At 40.8% G+C, this 19,450-nt stretch overlaps 1 protein-coding gene across 1 annotated transcript in view; it reads right to left on the reverse strand.

Moving 5' to 3' along the window:
- LOC140232341 (dynein axonemal heavy chain 3-like) overlaps nucleotides 1-19,450 on the reverse strand; it is a 97,856-nt gene that overhangs the window by 12,234 nt on the left and 66,172 nt on the right. Inside the window, exons 40-59 of the mRNA XM_072312471.1 lie at nucleotides 18,527-18,759; nucleotides 17,771-17,884; nucleotides 17,018-17,241; nucleotides 16,113-16,237; nucleotides 15,292-15,477; nucleotides 12,112-12,279; nucleotides 11,143-11,276; nucleotides 10,647-10,809; nucleotides 9,951-10,073; nucleotides 9,034-9,201; nucleotides 8,042-8,259; nucleotides 7,137-7,248; nucleotides 6,160-6,516; nucleotides 5,185-5,386; nucleotides 4,476-4,678; nucleotides 3,700-3,804; nucleotides 2,855-3,121; nucleotides 2,185-2,346; nucleotides 1,473-1,633; nucleotides 55-212 (exon numbers count right to left, since the gene is read on the reverse strand). Coding sequence (XP_072168572.1) covers nucleotides 55-212; nucleotides 1,473-1,633; nucleotides 2,185-2,346; nucleotides 2,855-3,121; nucleotides 3,700-3,804; nucleotides 4,476-4,678; nucleotides 5,185-5,386; nucleotides 6,160-6,516; nucleotides 7,137-7,248; nucleotides 8,042-8,259; nucleotides 9,034-9,201; nucleotides 9,951-10,073; nucleotides 10,647-10,809; nucleotides 11,143-11,276; nucleotides 12,112-12,279; nucleotides 15,292-15,477; nucleotides 16,113-16,237; nucleotides 17,018-17,241; nucleotides 17,771-17,884; nucleotides 18,527-18,759 — 3,583 coding nt within the window. The remainder of the gene's footprint in view (nucleotides 1-54; nucleotides 213-1,472; nucleotides 1,634-2,184; nucleotides 2,347-2,854; nucleotides 3,122-3,699; nucleotides 3,805-4,475; nucleotides 4,679-5,184; nucleotides 5,387-6,159; nucleotides 6,517-7,136; nucleotides 7,249-8,041; nucleotides 8,260-9,033; nucleotides 9,202-9,950; nucleotides 10,074-10,646; nucleotides 10,810-11,142; nucleotides 11,277-12,111; nucleotides 12,280-15,291; nucleotides 15,478-16,112; nucleotides 16,238-17,017; nucleotides 17,242-17,770; nucleotides 17,885-18,526; nucleotides 18,760-19,450) is intronic.

Here is a 19,450-nt window from a genome sequence, read left to right on the forward strand (position 1 = left end):
TGTTGTAAAGGGATTCCTTTTCTTTCTCACACAATATATCAGAGGCATACTCACGGTCCTTGAAGCCCTTCAGACATGGCAGATCAGAGGCTCGTACCATCTCCGCCCACGCCTTGTCTGTCAGCCAATCAGGGCAAGGATTAGGGAATGGGTTGTCAAGGGCAACCCCACCCGTCAGGAGGAATCGCCACTCGCTGTCATCTACACTTCCACTGGAAAAAAAAAAGAAAACCAAAGCACTTGTAAGAAAAATGTAGAAAACCAATTTGGAAAGCACTTGTAAGAAAAATGTTTTTATAAAAAATCATTCTTTCATTTAATAGAACTCATGGATTCGAAAGAAAGTCTTTGTCATTCCACTGCAATATACATGTAACAGATATATTCCAGGCAATATCAACATTCTCCCTTGTTTTCTCTTATTCTGTCTATCTATCATTACTTTCTTAAATTCCATAGGGACAGACAGTTCCTGCTACAATAGAAATTGACACAACAGCCACATTATCACCAGACAGATACAATAATACAGGTCAGGTGCGTGACTTTCAGTTTCTCAAAATGCATGCTCTAAAAATAAATCCCTACTTGGCTAAATGGGCGGGAGCATGCTAATAGCATGTCTGTATTTTAATACAATCAAGAGGTTCCTGGTTCCATACCCAGTACAGTTCGACCTCGATTATCTGGCCAGTTCGACCTCAATTATCCAGCTATGTTGGGACTGGCGCTCATCCGGATAAGCGAATTGGCCGGATATGGGAGACACAATGTTAATGTATATAGTTTCCGTCCAAGCTGCCGTCCCAGTGCACTGGCAGCTAGGCAGGTACCGTACCCTGCAACAGTGGTGTAATCTATGCTAGCCTGCGCAAAATTGTAGTCCCTTCTTCACAAAAATAAAGTATATCTTTATGTTAGTTCTGTCAGGAATATTTTCGGGTATATCGTGTGAGTTTTGTAGAAATTTTAATTGAGTTTAAAGTCACTGTTTTTTCTCAATTTTTGGATGAAAAAAAAGTCCCTCACTGCATGAACGCGTCCGGATAATAGAGATTTCTGGATAAAAGGAGGCTGGATAATTGAGGTCAAACTGTAACACCAGCTCAGCCAGCACAGAGTGCTACCATGCCATCCCCTCTGTAAAGAAGCAAAACACTCTGTCCTATAAACAGGACTTAAGTGGAGGTCCCATATAAAGTGAGAAAGTCACAACTCACAATTTTGCAAAGATCCATTCCATTTCTAGCAACAAAATGGGTGAAACCTCATGAAGTGGTTAATGCCCACAAATCTCCCTAGAAATTGGTGAATGATAATGAATTATTACGATTTTCACCCCATGTGACATATGATAGTCACTGGACCTTTTAAACTATGCAGATTTTTTCATGTGAATGAAAAAAGAAAGAAATTTTGCTCAACCACTATCATGAATCTGGCAACATTTTGCAATTTCCTGGCAGCCTTACCGACTTGACATGATCCCAACACACAGGATGGTGGAGAAGAGGAGTTTGTCCTTCTCAAAGAGAGAGCGACAGACGTTCTTGTAGATGCTGTCGGTGAAGTGGTCGTTCAGGTTGTCAATTCTCTCCTCCAGAACGGCCGACTTGCGGCTGTTTTGAATGGACTGTGGGGACATGGGACACAAACGATGCGAGTATGAATGACCAATACTGGACGCTCTCATTTAGAATATTGTGGGAAATTATACATGTACTTTTTGCTACATATTTTGTTTTGAGCATGATTTCAGGAGACAATTGCAGCCAACAATTAGTACACATACATGTACTGCAAATCATTGTTGGACAAACCAGTTCACTAAGATCTCCAACATGAAATTTAGCACAATCTACATGTATTCATAAAAATGCAAGGCCTTGGAGAAATACACGTGTATGGTACACTTTTTACTACACTCATGGATATCAAACAAATAAAAAGAAACGCTGCAATTACGAAAACATATATGGGAACAAGAAAGTGATGTAAAGTGCACAATTGGTATCAAAATTGGCACATACTTTACCTGTAGCATAATCTACCAAACTATTAAAAAAAAAAAAAAAAAGCTTTCTAGCTGAAATCCTTCATGCTGACTGTATACACTGCTGTCTGAGCAGGGCAGTGCTGGGAAAATCTCCATTCACGGCGGCTTGGGGAAAAAGAAAAGCTCACCTGCACATAGAGATTGATGAACCATGTGAGCGAGTACTGGTACATGGGCTCAATGTTAGCCAGCTCCGATATACAGAAGAAGAGAGTAGCGGAGTGCACGGCCACCGGGTGGTACCCATTTCTCGTCTCGTCAATTTCCTTCTCTGTGACAGATGCAATTTCCTGGAATTGAGATCAAGAATACGAGCATGCCATCAAAACCATCAGCATGACTGATGGGGTGGCAGTATTTTGAATGCCAAGAGGTCCACATGGTCTACCCAAATTCATGCAATGCAAAATTTACATAATCAATGCAGCACCATCAGTATTATGATTTAATGTTCTGTTTCTATGGTCTCCACTTGAAGGTCTCATTCAGTCAAGTTATTATGTTTCCATCTATCTAATGAACAACATGCATCAACACACAACACCTTCATCTCTTTGCCTGTCCACCTCGCTTTTAATACTGTTAGGAACAAGTTAAAATCTTAGAAGGCTTCCATGGTAGAGGAATGTTGGGTGGTAGAAGGCTTAACGGTGCATCACATATTCTTTCTTGGGTATGTATGTGGCCCTGAAAAGGACCCACCCATTCTCTGACACTGCAGTATTTTTTTGACTGACATAATCACGTTGTCACATTACGACAGTCGCTGCAAAGCAATGGGCGAACCCAGCGCCTCACCTGCTTGGCGGAGATCTCCTCCGAGAGAGTCTTGGATGAGGAGAGGACCTTGATGGCCGTCTCATCTTCCAGGATGTTGCCCTCGGAGGAGGAGAGCACCTCCAGGATCTTGTCCTCGATCTCCTTCAGCTGCTTCTTGTTGGCGGCACTCTCGATGATCAGCTGGTTCTTCTTCTCCTCCAGCTCCGGCTTTTCCTTGGCCGCCACCAGCCCCAGCAGCTGGTCCTGCAGACCCAGCGGGGTGATCATGAAGTTCACCAGGGCCACCTTGGACAGAGGAGATCAGAAATGGTAATGAAGTATGTGCTTCATTTTTGACGGTACCCCAGTTTCTCTTTTTTTGTCAAAGCAATCCCTAATGGATTATGTGGTGAATTGAGAAAGCCCTACACATAGACACATTTTTCAGAGAAGGAAGCATTTCAGTACAAAATATTTATCTCCACCTCTTTACTCTAATTGCCATTATTTTCCAGAAGAATGAGAAAGATGATGTTGGTAATGATGAAAGCTGATGTAGCTGGTATGACAAAAACATCCTTAAATCTGATACTGCTAATTCTGCTCACTGTAGTTTTGTTTTCAATCCTCACTCTTCTATGATTATTTCTCCGCTTCCACCAGAATATCAGTTTTCATATATTGGGTGTTTCTCTATGGGAGTCTTTATTTTACTCTTTTTATCTACGACTGCAGTATTTCAAGAACTTTATCTACAGACCACTACACACTATCCAACACATCTGTACATCATATGACCACAAACTCTACAGCAGATTCAAAAGGCATACTGTGCCCTCAAATGCACTGTATATCAGCTATATGAGGCATTTTGTCAATCCCACCTTGACTGAGATCTCAGGGAGGTAGTGAGGATTCCTCAGTGAAGTTGTGATGTAGAACCTGAAGTCTGGTGACCATTCAATTACATTTTCCCCAAGCCTGATGGACTGTAGCAAGAAAGATAAAGAAAAATCATGAATCAGCAAAATATATCAACAAAAACTCACTAGCTGTTCATGTATTTACAACGTGCCTTGCATCATTAGATACACCGTGATACACTTTCAGGACCATTCGATACCACATATGCAGAAACAAGCTCATCAAACATCCCAAGATGCACTGCAACAAACAGTGTTATCATACATAATCAGATACAACACACGGGGGGAAAAATGAATATACTATACATAATTTGTTACACTATACATTGTCAGGTACACCACTACAAACTATGACATCCACTTCATCATACAGACAAGACACAATTGTAATGAAATACACCTTTAGATACACCAACACTATCCACAACATCACAGTTCAAACTCCACTAAACCTTCCACAAAATCACAAACAACATGAGAATTTTTCATCCTACACAAATTACACAAACACTAATTATAACACCATATTTTCCCATATAAAACTTTACAAACCATTCCATAAACAACATGAAAAACTTAACATCCTACATAACCACTATCACACCATAGTTCATCATATAAAACTTGATAAACTCTCAACCTGCACACCAAAAACAAACAATATGAAACATGCAACATGCTACACATATACAGACAGACAGACTCATACATCACAAAAACACTACTACACTTACCAGAACACCGGAGACCTTGAAGGTCTGCTTGAGCAGGATGGACTCCAGGAGGGGATCCAGTTCCTCCCCGACGTTTTCCAGCAGGACCGGCTTGCCAAACTGGATGCTGTTCTCCAGGGTGCGCACGTAGTTGGGGTCCGAGAGCTTGATGATGGAGAGTTGGTTGGCTTTCTCCATGTTCTTCACCCACTTGTTGGCTTGACCTGATAATGTGACAGAATGGACAGAATATGAATATAGAAATGCATGAGGTACAGGATGCTGGGATGGAAACCTTGTAAATCTTTCTTTAGTATTCCGATGGCTGAAAAAGGCATATTTTTGGTGGACCTTTCCTGCAATAAACATGTGTTGGAATACAATTTGGGAAAAACAATATTTTCTATGAAACCTGCAGTGCCAAAATGTAACTGTTGGCATTTCTGAAGACTGCTCTATCATTACATACTAACACAGTTTTGATGGGTTTGGAATGTTGTTGACTAGACTTCCGTTCTTTGTCATGTCATTATCTTTGGTGTATTAAAATTATTTTGATATCACCTTGATATCACCTTATGAAAGAAAGCAAATCTTATGAGAAAAACAAAATCACAATGTGATCGGGGCAATGGATTAATGTCACCCATTTTTGCTTTCTCTGCCATACTGATCAGTTCTTCCTCCTGCTGTAATTGTCCTGAAGTGGGCGACAGCACGTCATGCCTACCTTGAGGATCAATCATGAGGGGCCACCTGCGGGAGTTGGAGACGATGATGCCATTGTCGATGGAGAAGGAGTCGACGGGGAGGCCGGCGATGTTCCAGGCTCTGATCTTGACCGGTTCGCCCAGCGTGGCGCTCAGGGAGAAGTTGTCCGAGCACGGAATCTTCTTTACCTGACACAGCTTCTTCCATTCCTCTGTCGCTTTCTGTTGGATGCAACACAAGGTTTTAACAAGGTTTTAATGTGGCCATACCCGGTGCATCCCAGAGCCAACTCTGCTTGCACACATATTACTGAAATTGTTACTGGAATTCAATAAACTGTGAATTTGAATAACTACGCAGTACCCGCTGCATGCTATAAGGATTAGAACCAACTCTTGCTGTCGGGCGCAAGCTCGAGCTACTACTAAAACACTGATCAATTCAGTGCTTATTTATGTCGATGTAGGGCAATTTGTCAATCACTTGCAAACTGTGGACATATTTGCAAAATGAATTAATGACTAATAAAGATAAAATGCCATCATGGCCTCTGACTGTACACAGAAAGACAAACATCCTCCAACAGACAAAAATAGCTACCAACAGTGGATGTGGCATTATTACTTTCAATCAAATCCAACATGTTTTCTTCCGCTAAAATGAAGAAGAAAACCTTCCCCCCTATAACAAGCTTTCAAGACTACTACATCATTTTAGGACTCTTGTTTTAGCTTAGCTCAATAACACATTTCCTCACAACGTCGTTTTATATCTGACATGACAAACAAGTTCATCTAAACTGGAAGGAATATAAAATCAGCCATTATTGTGGGGTACAATGACAAAAGACATAAAAAGACTTATAATAGACATACAACATAAACTCATGATAAGCACTCCATGATATTTTTTTGCCACATAAAGTGCTCTTTCTGCAGAAAGAAGGCAGCCTGGTTAATAACTTTAGAGTGTATTGATGCAAAGCTTCATTCACCTGTCTGTAATCCACAGTGAAGGTGCCGAGGTAGGCGACCACACCCGACGAGATGAGTACATCGCCGGTGATGGAGATGAACCTCTCGCCCAGCTGGTTGGCCGCTTTCTCCCAGCGGTCCTTCTCCCCTCCAAGCCCACCGATCAGCTTCTCCGCCCGGTCCAGCTTCTGTGAGCAGATCTCGATGTTGGCCTCTAGCTCACCCTTCTTCTCAACCATGCGGTCAAGCTCGTCGTTAAGGGCCTGCAGCTTGTCGGACACCTCCTTGAGCTGGGCCCGCTTCGTGTTCAGCTTCTCCATCTGGACAGCCAGCTCCGCCTCGGCCTCTGCCAGCTTCTTCTTCTTGGGGGCCACGACCTGAAAGATGGTGTCGTTTTGATGGGAGATCAGCGCAAGGTTATTTGGAGGTCACTCTGATAAGAACTTCCAATGTTTCCTTCTTCCTTGCTATGATATAGTAGATAATGGCATCTTGATAGAGGGCCAGACTAGTTTCAAATGCTACATCTAGGGAGCAGGGTTGCAAACATTTCCAGGGAAGGGGAGCAGTGTTGGAAATGGAGCCATTTTCAAAGAAATCCAGGGTTTTGATTGGAGTGTTTCACATACGGCAGACTTGCCAACACTTAAGCCTGGCTACCAAAAAACATCATTCCACAAAAGGAGAGTATGTGGACAATGTTATCCAAAGGTCAGATTCCAAAGCCCCTATTGGGTATTGGAGTTGCAGTCGCATTGCTACTATACGCACCCCTTGATTTTACAAATGCAAGAAGACGGAATCACAGAGAATGCAGTCATTTGTGAATATTACAGGACTTTGTTGATTATGCCGCTTTCTCAACTTGTACAGGTATTACTTTGACATTACTTTTACCCATCATTTCACTGAAATCCATTTCCTCTGTCGTGCTCACATCATCATTTTTTAGTCCCAAGTGACTATTACTTTCTACATGTTGTAGTGGAATGTTTACCTTGGCAACACGGTCATACACGTCCATAGCCCTGACCCATTTGCACAGACCCTCACAGGCAGTGGAGATGTTCTTGATAACTTCTGGCTTGAAGTCTGGGTTCGGGATGTACCTGAGAAAAGAATGTGCATTAACATGACATTAATATTTTCAGACCTTCTTCTCTGCAACAAACACTTATCAGTGAAAGGACTACAATGACAAAGTTTTGACCCTGACTCTGCTTTTCTAATTTCCAGATTTTGTGACATGGCATCCTGATGTGAAATGTGTCACATGGCATTAAAAATGGAAGAAGAAAAACAGACGCAAGCAGTTTGTATGTTAAGGTACGGTAGTCCAGACTGATATTGGTAGTGCTGACTGGTAGCAGGCTGATTTGGGGTTCAAGCCCTGGTCTTGACATTAGCATCACAAAGCAGGACAATTGATAATCACACTGATTCTTCCTTTCCTGGTGTGTAGGTGGGTGCCCATGCAAGTGAAAACACCTAATGAGGAACAGTTAGACCATCCCAGAAAAGCAGTCTATTCATCAGCCTAATGAGTGAACATGGTGTACATTACTGCATGCACATGCAATGTATGTTGTGACCAGTGAGTACAGAAGTCAGTTGTGCAATATGCCTGAAGGTTTCTCCGCATTCTAGATAATTAACAAACAGCAAAACCTTATCTTTAACTGAAAAGTAAAAATAAATAACTTAATGCTTGAAAAAGATAATTATACAACTATAAATCACATATCAATCATCAGGCATAGACTGTGTGACACGTAAGAATACAAAAATTGAGTCTGTTTATTGGGATCATTGAATAATTTTCTTTAATGACATAATTTTTTTCACTTTTACTATTAACCTCACAGACAAGACTCCCAAATTAAGCCACTTTTCCCCACTCACTTGTCTCTGATCTTCTTGATGACAGCTGGCGCAATGTTGTCCTTGTCATAAGACTTGAGGGCATCAAGGAACTTCATATCACCGAGCAGCTTCTGGGAAGGTCCCCAGAAGTCCTCCACCATCTTGCCACTGCCCTGGGGGTCAGGCTTACGCTCTGGCTTGACGGACCGCATAACACACACTGCCTCCATCACTAGCTTCACACCAGGAGGTGGATTCTATTGACAGCAAATTGGGATTGTTTATTGCTATCAGAGCTTTTACTTTTGTGATTCCCTGCTAATGACATATTAATATATTACAACTTATGGCACAGACATCAAAAGAAATTCTGAGAGGCATAACATGTTTTCACAACACAGATTTGTAAGACTCTACATTTGACGTTTCAATTGACTCATTACTTTCTCTTGCCACACAATGGTATGTTACATTACCTATAATGACAAGACTCTTATGTCTTTTGCAACACAATATGAACTGCCAGGACAAAGAAAGAAAATGTGTTTCCCCATTGTGTAACATTAAAGTCATGTCTCAGTTAACTCCAATCCTCAGTGAAGATTGCTTGGTCACAAGTTGGTGATTCAGTCTCATTTAAAGGCTGAAAACTTGACATAAATGAAGCTTATGGTGAATGAATAAACTGTTCCAAACATTGTATGAATTGTTATAAATTAACATTGATTTCACCAAGTCTATTTCTCAAGTTAGCCACTATAATACCTTATTAAAAAGTCATATTTGTGAACCTCTGGCAAACATTTCAAATGCATGTTCAAAATTTTGTACAATCACACAAAATATTCCAATCTATTATACACTGCACAAATACTCTGCAAACATGTTTGAAATTACTCAAACATGCCAAGAATTGTAGCTTTATTAAAGGTACTGCAGCTTGATTATGCATAAACAGAATTAAACAGAATTAAGATGTGTAAAATGTGTAGGAAATGTGTGAACAGGATGCTCAAAGTCTAGCCTCTTACCTTCATGGCCTTGACCATGGAGATGTCGTTGGGTTTGAGGGTGTTGAGAGCACTGAGGGCTGCCTCCAGGGCTGGGATGGCTTCTGCCAGGTCAGCCTCACAGTCTGTCTTGATTCCCTGGGCCACGTCGGCGGCTGCATTAGCAACTGCCTCGTCTGCAGCTACAACCTGCAAACAGCAAGTGATGGAAGAAAGCCAGTGAGACATTTGTGGGGAACAGTGGGCTGTTAAGTGTGTTGGGAATTACCTGCAAGTGGCTTAGCATTTAATGCAAAGTGAAGCCTGAAATCGAGCATGCTAATACATCATATTCTCTAACTTTCAAACGGTCAGAAACGAGAACGAAAGTTTGAAAAGAATGCATGTATGTCAGTTTTGATGTGACTCTCTATGCAAAAGCAATAAATACCGGCATATTAAATGAAATGAGATGTTATAATACAATTTTCTGAAGTGATTATGGAGAAATACCCATTGAGGTACTGGTAGTACTCACGTCTGTTGCTTCATGTTCAAAATTTTGTGGCAGGATTCAGGCACTGTCCAACAAGCTCTCAATTTTAGAATTGACACTAAGCTAGAAGCTAAAAGTCTAACACTGAGAAAGAGAGAGCAGTATGACAGCTAAAGACTAGTAAACTACTATATTGCTCTTGACCTTGTATGTACCCATAAGTGCATGTGTGTGTTTGTTATGTTCTGTGACAGAATAAGACTGTGTATGCATTGTATGTATTGCCAAATGTCACAGCAGGCCAATAGTTCATCACAGTGGGCAAGTAATTAACCCCTTCTATGCCAGGGACTTTTGACAGTGTGTACAAAGCTATGGGGTTTTCTGTGCCAATCAGAATTCAGAGTACAGAGAGGGTTCACTGGGGCGATTGTGTGGTCCCTTGTTTGAGGGGAGAACTTACCTCCTTCTGGGCCTCCACCTCCACCGTGTCCTGCTCAATCTTGGCCATCAGCTTGACCGTCTCCTCCGAGGTCTTGATCAGCTCCGGCTGGAGGTCAGTCAGCTCCTGCTGCATGACGGACACCTGCAGGACACAACAAACGGACAATCGAGTTGACCACATGTGACAACCCAACAAGAATTTTTGCAGCACATGTAAGTAGTAATGGTATACGTTCTGTTTCACAAATAACGCACATGAAAAAAAAAATCTGACATCACTGATGATAGGGAGAGCAAAGCCATACAAGCAAACAAATCCACGAGCATAAAAATACTACATATCATTAATTTCATCCCAATCTGAATAAGACTTTCCATGCTGCATTACAAAAAAAAAAGGTAATGGGTGTGCATACCACACAACCCTTCTGTTGAAGTCCCATGCTAGTGAAAATATTGGTAAGCCTATTAAGTAAATGAGCCTTCCTTGGGCCATTGTAGATTTTAGCCCCTCAACACAAACTATGCTTGTGATATTAGCTGGCATACAGATATTTTTCTCTTGGTTTTTTTTTTTCCAAGTGTGGGGGGAGAGAGAATAACAGAAATAGATATGTTGCCCTTGCAATAGCAAACATTAAGTATATTCCCCTCAGAGCATGGTGATACTATCATATACTAGGCCTACATTCACCAACATGTTTAGCTAGTTTACCTGTGAAGCAGCAAAGGCAAGCTTCTCCAGACCAACGACATATCTGTTCCTCATAGTCTGAATCTCATTACGTTTGATGCCCAGGAGGTTCTTGAAGGTTAGGATCAGTTCAAGATAGCTGGTGGGGGTCACGTAGTTGTGTCGACGCAGCGTGTTCAAGAACCTGTTGATGGGAAGGATGAAATATTTCAATAACAGCCATACCTATACACAGACATGAATCTACAGAATCATCAGAGGGCAGTTAGCTTGCAACTCTCACAAACAGTTGGTCCTTTGGGGTCTGTGCCTCCTGCCACTTACACCGTATTCTTTCCATTGAGTGTGATTTTGTAATTCTGTTGCAGAAAGTAGAACATGCACGTACATACACAAGGCAAAGATGTCAAAGCAACCTCTAGGAATCTGCTTGGACAAGTGCAAAAAAGTACTGAACGTTCTGGGAAAAGCCCACTTCAATCAATTCAATAAATTTACATCTCTGGTGAACACTCACTCTTCCGACATCTTGCGTACGCTCTCGTGGAAATGCTTGCACATGTCGACAGACTCCTTTCGGACGTGGTCGTCCAGGTCCATGTCTTCAAAGAATTTCTCTGCCACCATCTCAAGAGCATCCTCTGGCCACGCCTTTAAATTGGAAAAAAAAAAAAAAACAAGAATGAGTCCAAGCAAAGTGGTAGGTGGATCAGGTTCGGGGCTCAGAAGAGTTACCACGTTCAAATCCTGCTCAACACTAATCCCTGGACAAAATTCTGTACTTAACCCACTTTATGCCAGGGACTTAGACACTGTGTACAACACTATTAGGTTTTTCTGTACTGATCGGGACATTCAAAGCACACAAAGGGTTAACCTACGACGTCCCTTTTGACCATGGTGTAAATTGATACTAAATAATACTTAGGGGAATAATGATAAAGAGCCTCCTTGAAGAGCAATGCTATCCCTGAAGAGGCCATCCTAGGTGAATATAACCGTATTGTTGTTATCAAACCAAAACATTTGTATGTTCCATATTCCAGGCAATATCATGGTGTGAGAGCTATGTTTTCAGCAAGCATGGTTCAACAAAGATATCAATTAGCATAGCTTTATGCAATGGTTTACAAGCTTTCCGATAGTGGAATCTGAGGAATTGAATAGATTTATCAGCAAATCTAGGCCTCCAGCATTTGGTAAAGTGGATCACTCAGTGAATAGGTCTTCCTTTTCTCTGTGATAGGGGAGTATACAACAATAAAGCATTGAGCTATAAGTGTAGGAGTGATCTGATACAGTTGCTAACAGGACAGAAAACTTTCATAGCGATTATGGCAAGCTTGTCTGTTTTCCCTCAGTGATAATTCAGTGATTGCAATGGAACGAACAACCAGCATCATCGACATCTGAAATACATCTCTGCAACACTCCCCAATACAAATCTCCCCCACACTATCCCCCTCGAGACTGCCGAAGGACCAACCTGAAACCAGTCAATGGTGCAGCAGTTGATGAGAGAGGGGAACATACGGAGCCTGTTCCTGAAGGCGTCACCGATGGGGCTCATCGCCAGCACCACGTGGAGGTGTTTGCGCACCCTCTCAATGAAGTAGTTGTACATAGCCATGGGTGTGGCTTCAATCTTCTTCCCCTGCAAAAGGAAGGAATGGGTTTGTTTTTATTTAACAAGGAGTCTTTACTAAAGACCAATAATTACATTACTGGCCACTTGAAACATGTATAGTTTTGTGTTAGGGTGTGGAAGAGTATGTCTTTTCATAAAATCTTAACCAACTCCTTCTAAAACAAGGCTGTACAGATGTAGGCATTCACAAATTAAACTTTTTTTTTTTTTTAATTAGGCCAGTATACAAATACAACCTGTATCAATCTATCTTCCTATATTACATCCAAAAATAGAATCAAAATATGATTCAGCAATTAATCATAAATCTGCAGATCTATGGCATCTTAAGAGTCTTTTTCAAAGAAAACTCTTTTTTTTTTTGGGGGGGGGGGGGGGCTCATAGCAAGCTCAAGGAAAGTATTGCTTTTTCTCATCTTGTGCTGCTGGCTATGGCATCATATACACATGCATGGTGCACAATGGTTTGAATGAAGTATCACCATGAATAAACAAAACATACTTAATAGCACTGCTGGAGTGAAACAAATCAGCCTGCAGCTCACGCCAACAAATTGACATAACTGAGGTACATGCATTGCATCACTCTGCTATTTGGCAGCAGTCGGTGACTATCCAACAGTTTGAGTTTGGTATACATGTACATAGCCCTTTCACATGAACATGTGAAAGAAACGGCTCTGAGCGTTACATGTACATGGCATGTCAAGATCACCACATATCAGTGATGGCACATGCACATTCACAGACAACATAATCATACTCCCATTTCAATACTAATGTAGTGATTGTATTATGGAATAAATTCTGATTACACTATATATCTGAATATGAGTAGGAAACTGGCTAATGTATTGGCCTGAAGTGTGAATGGTATTGAAATGTATGATAGAAATTGGCTACATGAACTGGATGATGCAATGTCAAAATATGTGTGGATCTCATCACATTGATTCAAATGGCTGTAAACACATATAATGTAATGTTCTCAAGAATGCTGGAGTGGACAGGGAATTATCTGAATGGGTAACATCTCTGACAAAAGAGTTTGGACATGGAAAGGAAAAAGGATGAGAGTCTAATTTCCAATACTTTTTGCATCATAACCACAAGGGGTTTAAGCTAAATATGGATCAAAATAATGGGAATGTCAAATCAAAATCTGCAGACATTCTAAATATAAAGATATAAAGAAATAATATGCATTACACATGTGAGCCATAATGCACTTAAAGCATTTCTCTTAAAATCATACAAAATATTACACACAATGTACATCATGGGTTTCAACTAGTACAATTTCAGCATTGGAGATTTTCTTGATTACTTTTAAAACACAACTTTTATGAAACGGGATCCAAATATGATTTGACAGAAATTGATGTATACTATTCATATGGAACATTAATACTGACATTACACATTTTATATCTACCTTCAGGTTGTTAGGTCTAGGAATCTAAAATGTAATGAAATTACCACAATCAAATTTGGGTAAAGATGTGTATGGAACTTGTAAGAAACTACCTGAAAATGTCAGACTCCAATATTGGATGTGACGATTATGAATGATGATCGACTACCAGTATGTATACGATTATATAGAACCTCGGGGGTCAAACTTCTAAATGTTAAAGTTTAAGTATGAATGCCAGGGATATGTCCAAAATGGAAGGTACAGAGGTAATGTTTGAACTGGTCAACATGGAAGTGGTCACTCATCAACAGGACAGCTTCGTACATTAGAGCGAGACATCCGATGACCAAGTGGATATACACATATATATTCACGTAACGACTGAACATAGAGGGTGGGTGATATGCTAATTGTCTCATGCAATAGTGCAGAAAAGTCAGAGCAGGTTGGCTGATAGCAAATAAAAAAGTGCACTCACTAGTCACAGAGAAACTTTTGAGCACTGGGAAGATCAGGGAGCAGGGGGATATGACGTGGGGAATATGCAAATGATAGCAATGCATAGGAAAGATAGCGATAGTTGATGCTTGAATGAAATGCCATGGCTGATAATGAATTGTACGATACAATTCACACTGGTTACCTTTCCATACTGAATGGAGAACATTTGTTCCTTCAGAAAGTGAGGTCAAAAGGTAAAGCATCATCTTTACACAAATATATCATCATTCAACTGTAAAAATGATCAATTCATGAATCACATTCATTCATTTTCAAAGGAATATACACTGTGATTGAAGGAATTACATGCCAAAGAGATGATTTGTCAGGCTATTGAAGACACTACCTAATTACATAACCATGTCCTTTATCTCATCAAAACCAAATTATATCAAACTAACAAAGAATGTTATATGCTTCCATATTGAACATCTATCAAAATGGAAATCCAGACAATGACTTTTCTGTGGCATTCAAGTAGCTGATATTGCAACAACTATAATGATATGCACAGAGGGCTAAAATCACATTCTGACCAATGCCTTTTCCATTTTGTGCATGGTCAAGCACAATGGATGTTGGATGCAGGTGTTACAGAGGACATCCTATTTCTATAAAGTGGCAGCTAAAGTTCTTTAACAACCAAATGAACAAACCTTGTTACAATACTAAAGACCCTGTTGCGTGGGAATACCATGGAGGGGGATGGCTGCCCAGGCTTGGATATATTTGAGAATCCTCGTAATGTCACTGCGTACAGCTTTATCAATGATCTCATCTGTGTGAGTACACACACAGCCAAATAATCTCAACTAGAATAGACCATTACCGATGAGCGTACACTTCGATGTACATATTCGCTGACTGGTGCTATCTGTGGTTATTGAATTCACCCAGGTGAGCAGCGAATGAATCGGGCCACCCATGAATCCCCATGCTACCGGGTCTTTAACCCCTCGAGGACGAGTCACGAGCATACTCGCATTATGGGAAATGCGTGTTGTCGCAAAATTAGCCCGTCCTCAACGGGTCAATACAAACAAAACCTACACTATGACACTAATGCCGGAAAACGATTTAGCACATGACTGTCACCATACCTCATTCCTGGCCACGGTTTGCATCTTCTCAATAATCTCAGCCTTCTCATCAGCCGCATAGAGATTGGGGACATCACCCGTGTTGAGAATCATGTTGATGTCCTCCACGAAAGATTCATCCTTGATTTGGTTGTCACTGAAGAGGAAGGTGGTCTGCTTGCCCTCTGCTCCAGCCTTCAGAAGGAGCTGAGCATAGGAAAACAAGTCAACACCAGAGATTTTTTTTTTTTAATGTGATGCCTCTGTATAGAGTAAATTGTTTATACAGTGATACTAAGAAATTGCCAAAATTCCATCATTGCACAGGACCTGTATTCACTCTAAGAGCAGATACATTTCTATCACACTCAAGTTTGTATTTCCAGGGATAAAATTCATGAATAATTGTTTTCCCATCAACAATTATCCTACGAAAATATTCCTGTTTGTTCTTTAGTAACCATGTCTGAATAAATGCATTCAAAGTTTTATCTAATTCCATTTACCATTTTCTACCGATTAAATTTAATTTTCTTTCTAAGAACTGTCACTAAAGAACTGATTCACTTATTTTTTTTGTTATACATCAAGCAATGGGTAATCAGCACTTTAAGTTTCATTATTATAATATTTTTTCCATTTACCATGATGTCATGAATGCGTTCAAGTTTTGACCTAGCTGCAGGATCCTACATCGAAGAATAATCTTGTCTAGCATGAAGCAAAGCCAATATTTTGTGATTGCCCAATTCGCACAAGTCTCCACACTTCAGACAACCAGTGCAATGCCTGATTCTGATAAACTTTTCATCCCGACCAACCCACAGTAAGACAAACGGTACCTTCTTGATGTCTTCCCTCCATTCATTCTTGGTGTAGTTCTTGGTGATTTCAATCATGAACAGCTCATAGTCAGCCATGAAGGTGGACAGCTTGGCAGCGCTCTGACGCCCACTGCCTCCAATACCTGTGGGATGAAAGATTTGGCCAACTTCTTAACCCTCTCTGTGTGTCATGGACTTTGGACAGTGTGTACAGTGCTATGGGGTTTTCTGTGCCAATCCATACTCAAATCACACAAATGGTTATCAAATAATCTTTAAACAAGAGAGTTCCAGACTTCAGCCTTTACTAATGTGCTATGAAAGCATGGCATATTGCTATGTGGCAATGGTTGATGAAAATAAAAGAATGTTATCTTCACATTCCTCTTACAGTGTAAAAATGGCTATGCGCAGCTAAATCAGCTTCATTCTACAGAATGTACTCAATTCAAACCACCTCCAGTGTGTCACCTGTGGTCCTTTCCATGAAAGTTTTATGAGAAACACACTTATGAGAGACCTCATAAAATGGATTTTACTTCTCTTTAAAAGTCTCTCAAAGGTATATATGAGCAACTTGGCCATTCCAAGATTTATACAGGTATAAATACTTTTATGTGATGATCGACTTCACGAAACGAACCCCTGTTGATGTCCACTGTGGTAGCCAGATTATTAGTTCAAAAAGTCCATGAACAGTGCATTCCCTTGGACTGAAACCAGAAAACTTCAATGGCATGTAACAGAGGAGAAAGCACTTTTTAGGCTATGTAGTCAAGCTGAAACACACATGCACTGGAATATGCGCTGAAACTCATACATAGAATGTAACCAGTAGTTTCTCAAAAAGCACACTCCCAGCTGGTCCAAACATTGCTTCACTAAATCCACTTCTCGAGACACAACCAGAGAGAGGCACCTACCGATGAGGAGGGCGTGGCCATTGTCCTGCTTGAGCACACGGCTGACCCTGGAGATGTGCTCGATGGCGAACTTGAACATGACCAGGGACATGGGCGTCTTGCTGATCTGGTTGTACTCGGCCAGGTAGAACTCCATGGTTCCAGTCAGCTCCTTCAGGTTGGTGATCTCGTTGTAAGTCTTGTCGTCGCTGTCCGGATTGCCGAAATCTCCAAAGAAGAGCGATCTGCGGAACAACAGAATAAAACTGGCACATCAAAGTACAGCCACGATGAAGGCACCAAAATATCGCCTGAAGTGGAATTCAGTTTGTGCTTACTAAAATCAAAGATGTATTGCAATTACTTGCAGAGTGGTTTCATAAAGACATCGAATGAATGTGATGAATTAGTTTGTTTGATATATTTGCACTTCTGCCACAAGACTGCAATAACAAAGATGACAAATGGGAGTTTCCCATATATTTCTTTTAAAGGAAAGGATGTGACATCATGGAAACAGGACACACTGTATCACAAATCACTATGCTAATCATATTTCATTTGCCTTTCAATGATCTCGCATTAGCTCTTCTAACTATGAATGTCGGCTTTCCCCATGAAATACTTCTTGGTCCTTTCCAAATACCATGGAAACCACCAAAAACTTCCATATTTTAGATCTGTGATGAATCTACACACAAGACATGTGAAAGTGCAACAGAAAACAACACATCGTATATGATTAGAACAAATTCAAAAGTGTTCTTCTATTACCTGATGTTATCGTCGATGAGCTTGCCAGAAGGAGTGAGATGACTCAGGACCTTGTCCATGCTCTGCTTGAACATTGACTGAGTGGTCTCCTTGACGATCTCAAAGAAGGTGATTCTGCGAGGAATAAAAGAATAATGCAGCATGGTTATTAAGGTTTTCCCACTGCACTTGAATACAATGCACAAGCTGCATGGATGCTAGCTGAATTGCGTAGTTGGCAAGCCGTCTTCATGGACTCTATTTCCTTTCACTGGCTTCACTTGCAAAATGCTGTATGCTATACCACTTGCCTGGCAGTTGGAATTGCAGGTTGGGTTATAGAAAGTGATGCATGTTACATCATCAAGATCAAATCACTAATTGCATTCATTGAACACAAGCTAATATTCAAGTGTGTACCATGAAGCAATGGCAAAGAAAATATTTGACCATATAACAGAAGCATGCAGCACAGACATAGTATTGAAACAACAATCATGTGCATTACCATCAGCTTTCAGAAGGTAGACTGCCTCGAGTCCTTATGACAAGTCATGGTGAATTGTATGTAAAGGATTACAGAAGGATTATCAATGTATGAGATCATATGCACATAGAAAACTTTTGATTTTCCAGTTGTAGTTTTTTACGCATTCTTTCATTTTCTCTGAACCATTTTTTCGAAAATGCTTTCAACACTGTATACAAACAGACTGCCATTGGAAGAACTAGGGTTAATGTGAGTTACAGAAAAAAAATAAATAAATAAATGCTGACCTGTCTTTGTCATCGATAAGCCTGTCATAGAAGACGCGATAGATCTCATGAATCCACAACCTGATCAGCTTGTCCTTGTCATCCTCCTTCAGCGCCGTGGATGGGACGAGCAGAACGCCACGGATGACACGGGCGAAGTCTCGCAGGTTGAAGACGTAGTGGGACTTTGAGGGTGTGGGCAGGAAGTGGTCCATGGCCTCCTTGTATACTCCTAGAGTGGCTTGGACCATGATCTGTGGTAGAAGGGTAGGAGTGTGGAGACAGTCATGAGCAATGCTACGAAATTGTCAATCTTGTGTCCAATTCAATTAAAGTTCCTTAGAGTGATCTGGGCCCCGTTTTATCAAAAGATATAATCGACTGTAAATTTCCTTACCACACAGGCTGCCATAGACTTATGATAGAAATCAATCATAACTCTTGCTTGAACATGCAAGCAATGATGAAAACTAATTGATATCTCTAAATGTCACAGCCAAGACAGGGAATACATTGTACAGTCTTACAATTGTCTTATCTACCAAAATTAGCCTTTCTTTTGTTAGTATACAAATGATGCACAGGATAGAGTGTGTTAGTGAAGGTGCGGCGCGCTCGAGAGTATTGACAATGGTGCGACATGCACGAGGCGCAGCTGAGTGCATGTTTCCAACCGTTGTCAATACTCGAGAGTGCGCCGCACTTTCACTAACGCCACGAAATAATCCTGTGCATCATTTGTTTTATAAAATGGGTCGAAAACTAACAGCATTATTCACGTACCTTTGTGGGTCAATACCAGTCAGCTACATGTAGCACTCGCTCAAAAGTCAAGATGTCCGAAGATGTTCGTCCCAAACATTTACGCACATCGCACTCGGAAATCCCGCAAATAAGTACTGTACGTACGTGTAAGAGTATACGTACGTCACGTGTTATGCACAA

The sequence above is a fragment of the Diadema setosum genome, chromosome 8 (assembly GCF_964275005.1).
Source record: "Diadema setosum chromosome 8, eeDiaSeto1, whole genome shotgun sequence".
In the NCBI taxonomy this organism is placed as follows: domain Eukaryota; kingdom Metazoa; phylum Echinodermata; class Echinoidea; order Diadematoida; family Diadematidae; genus Diadema; species Diadema setosum.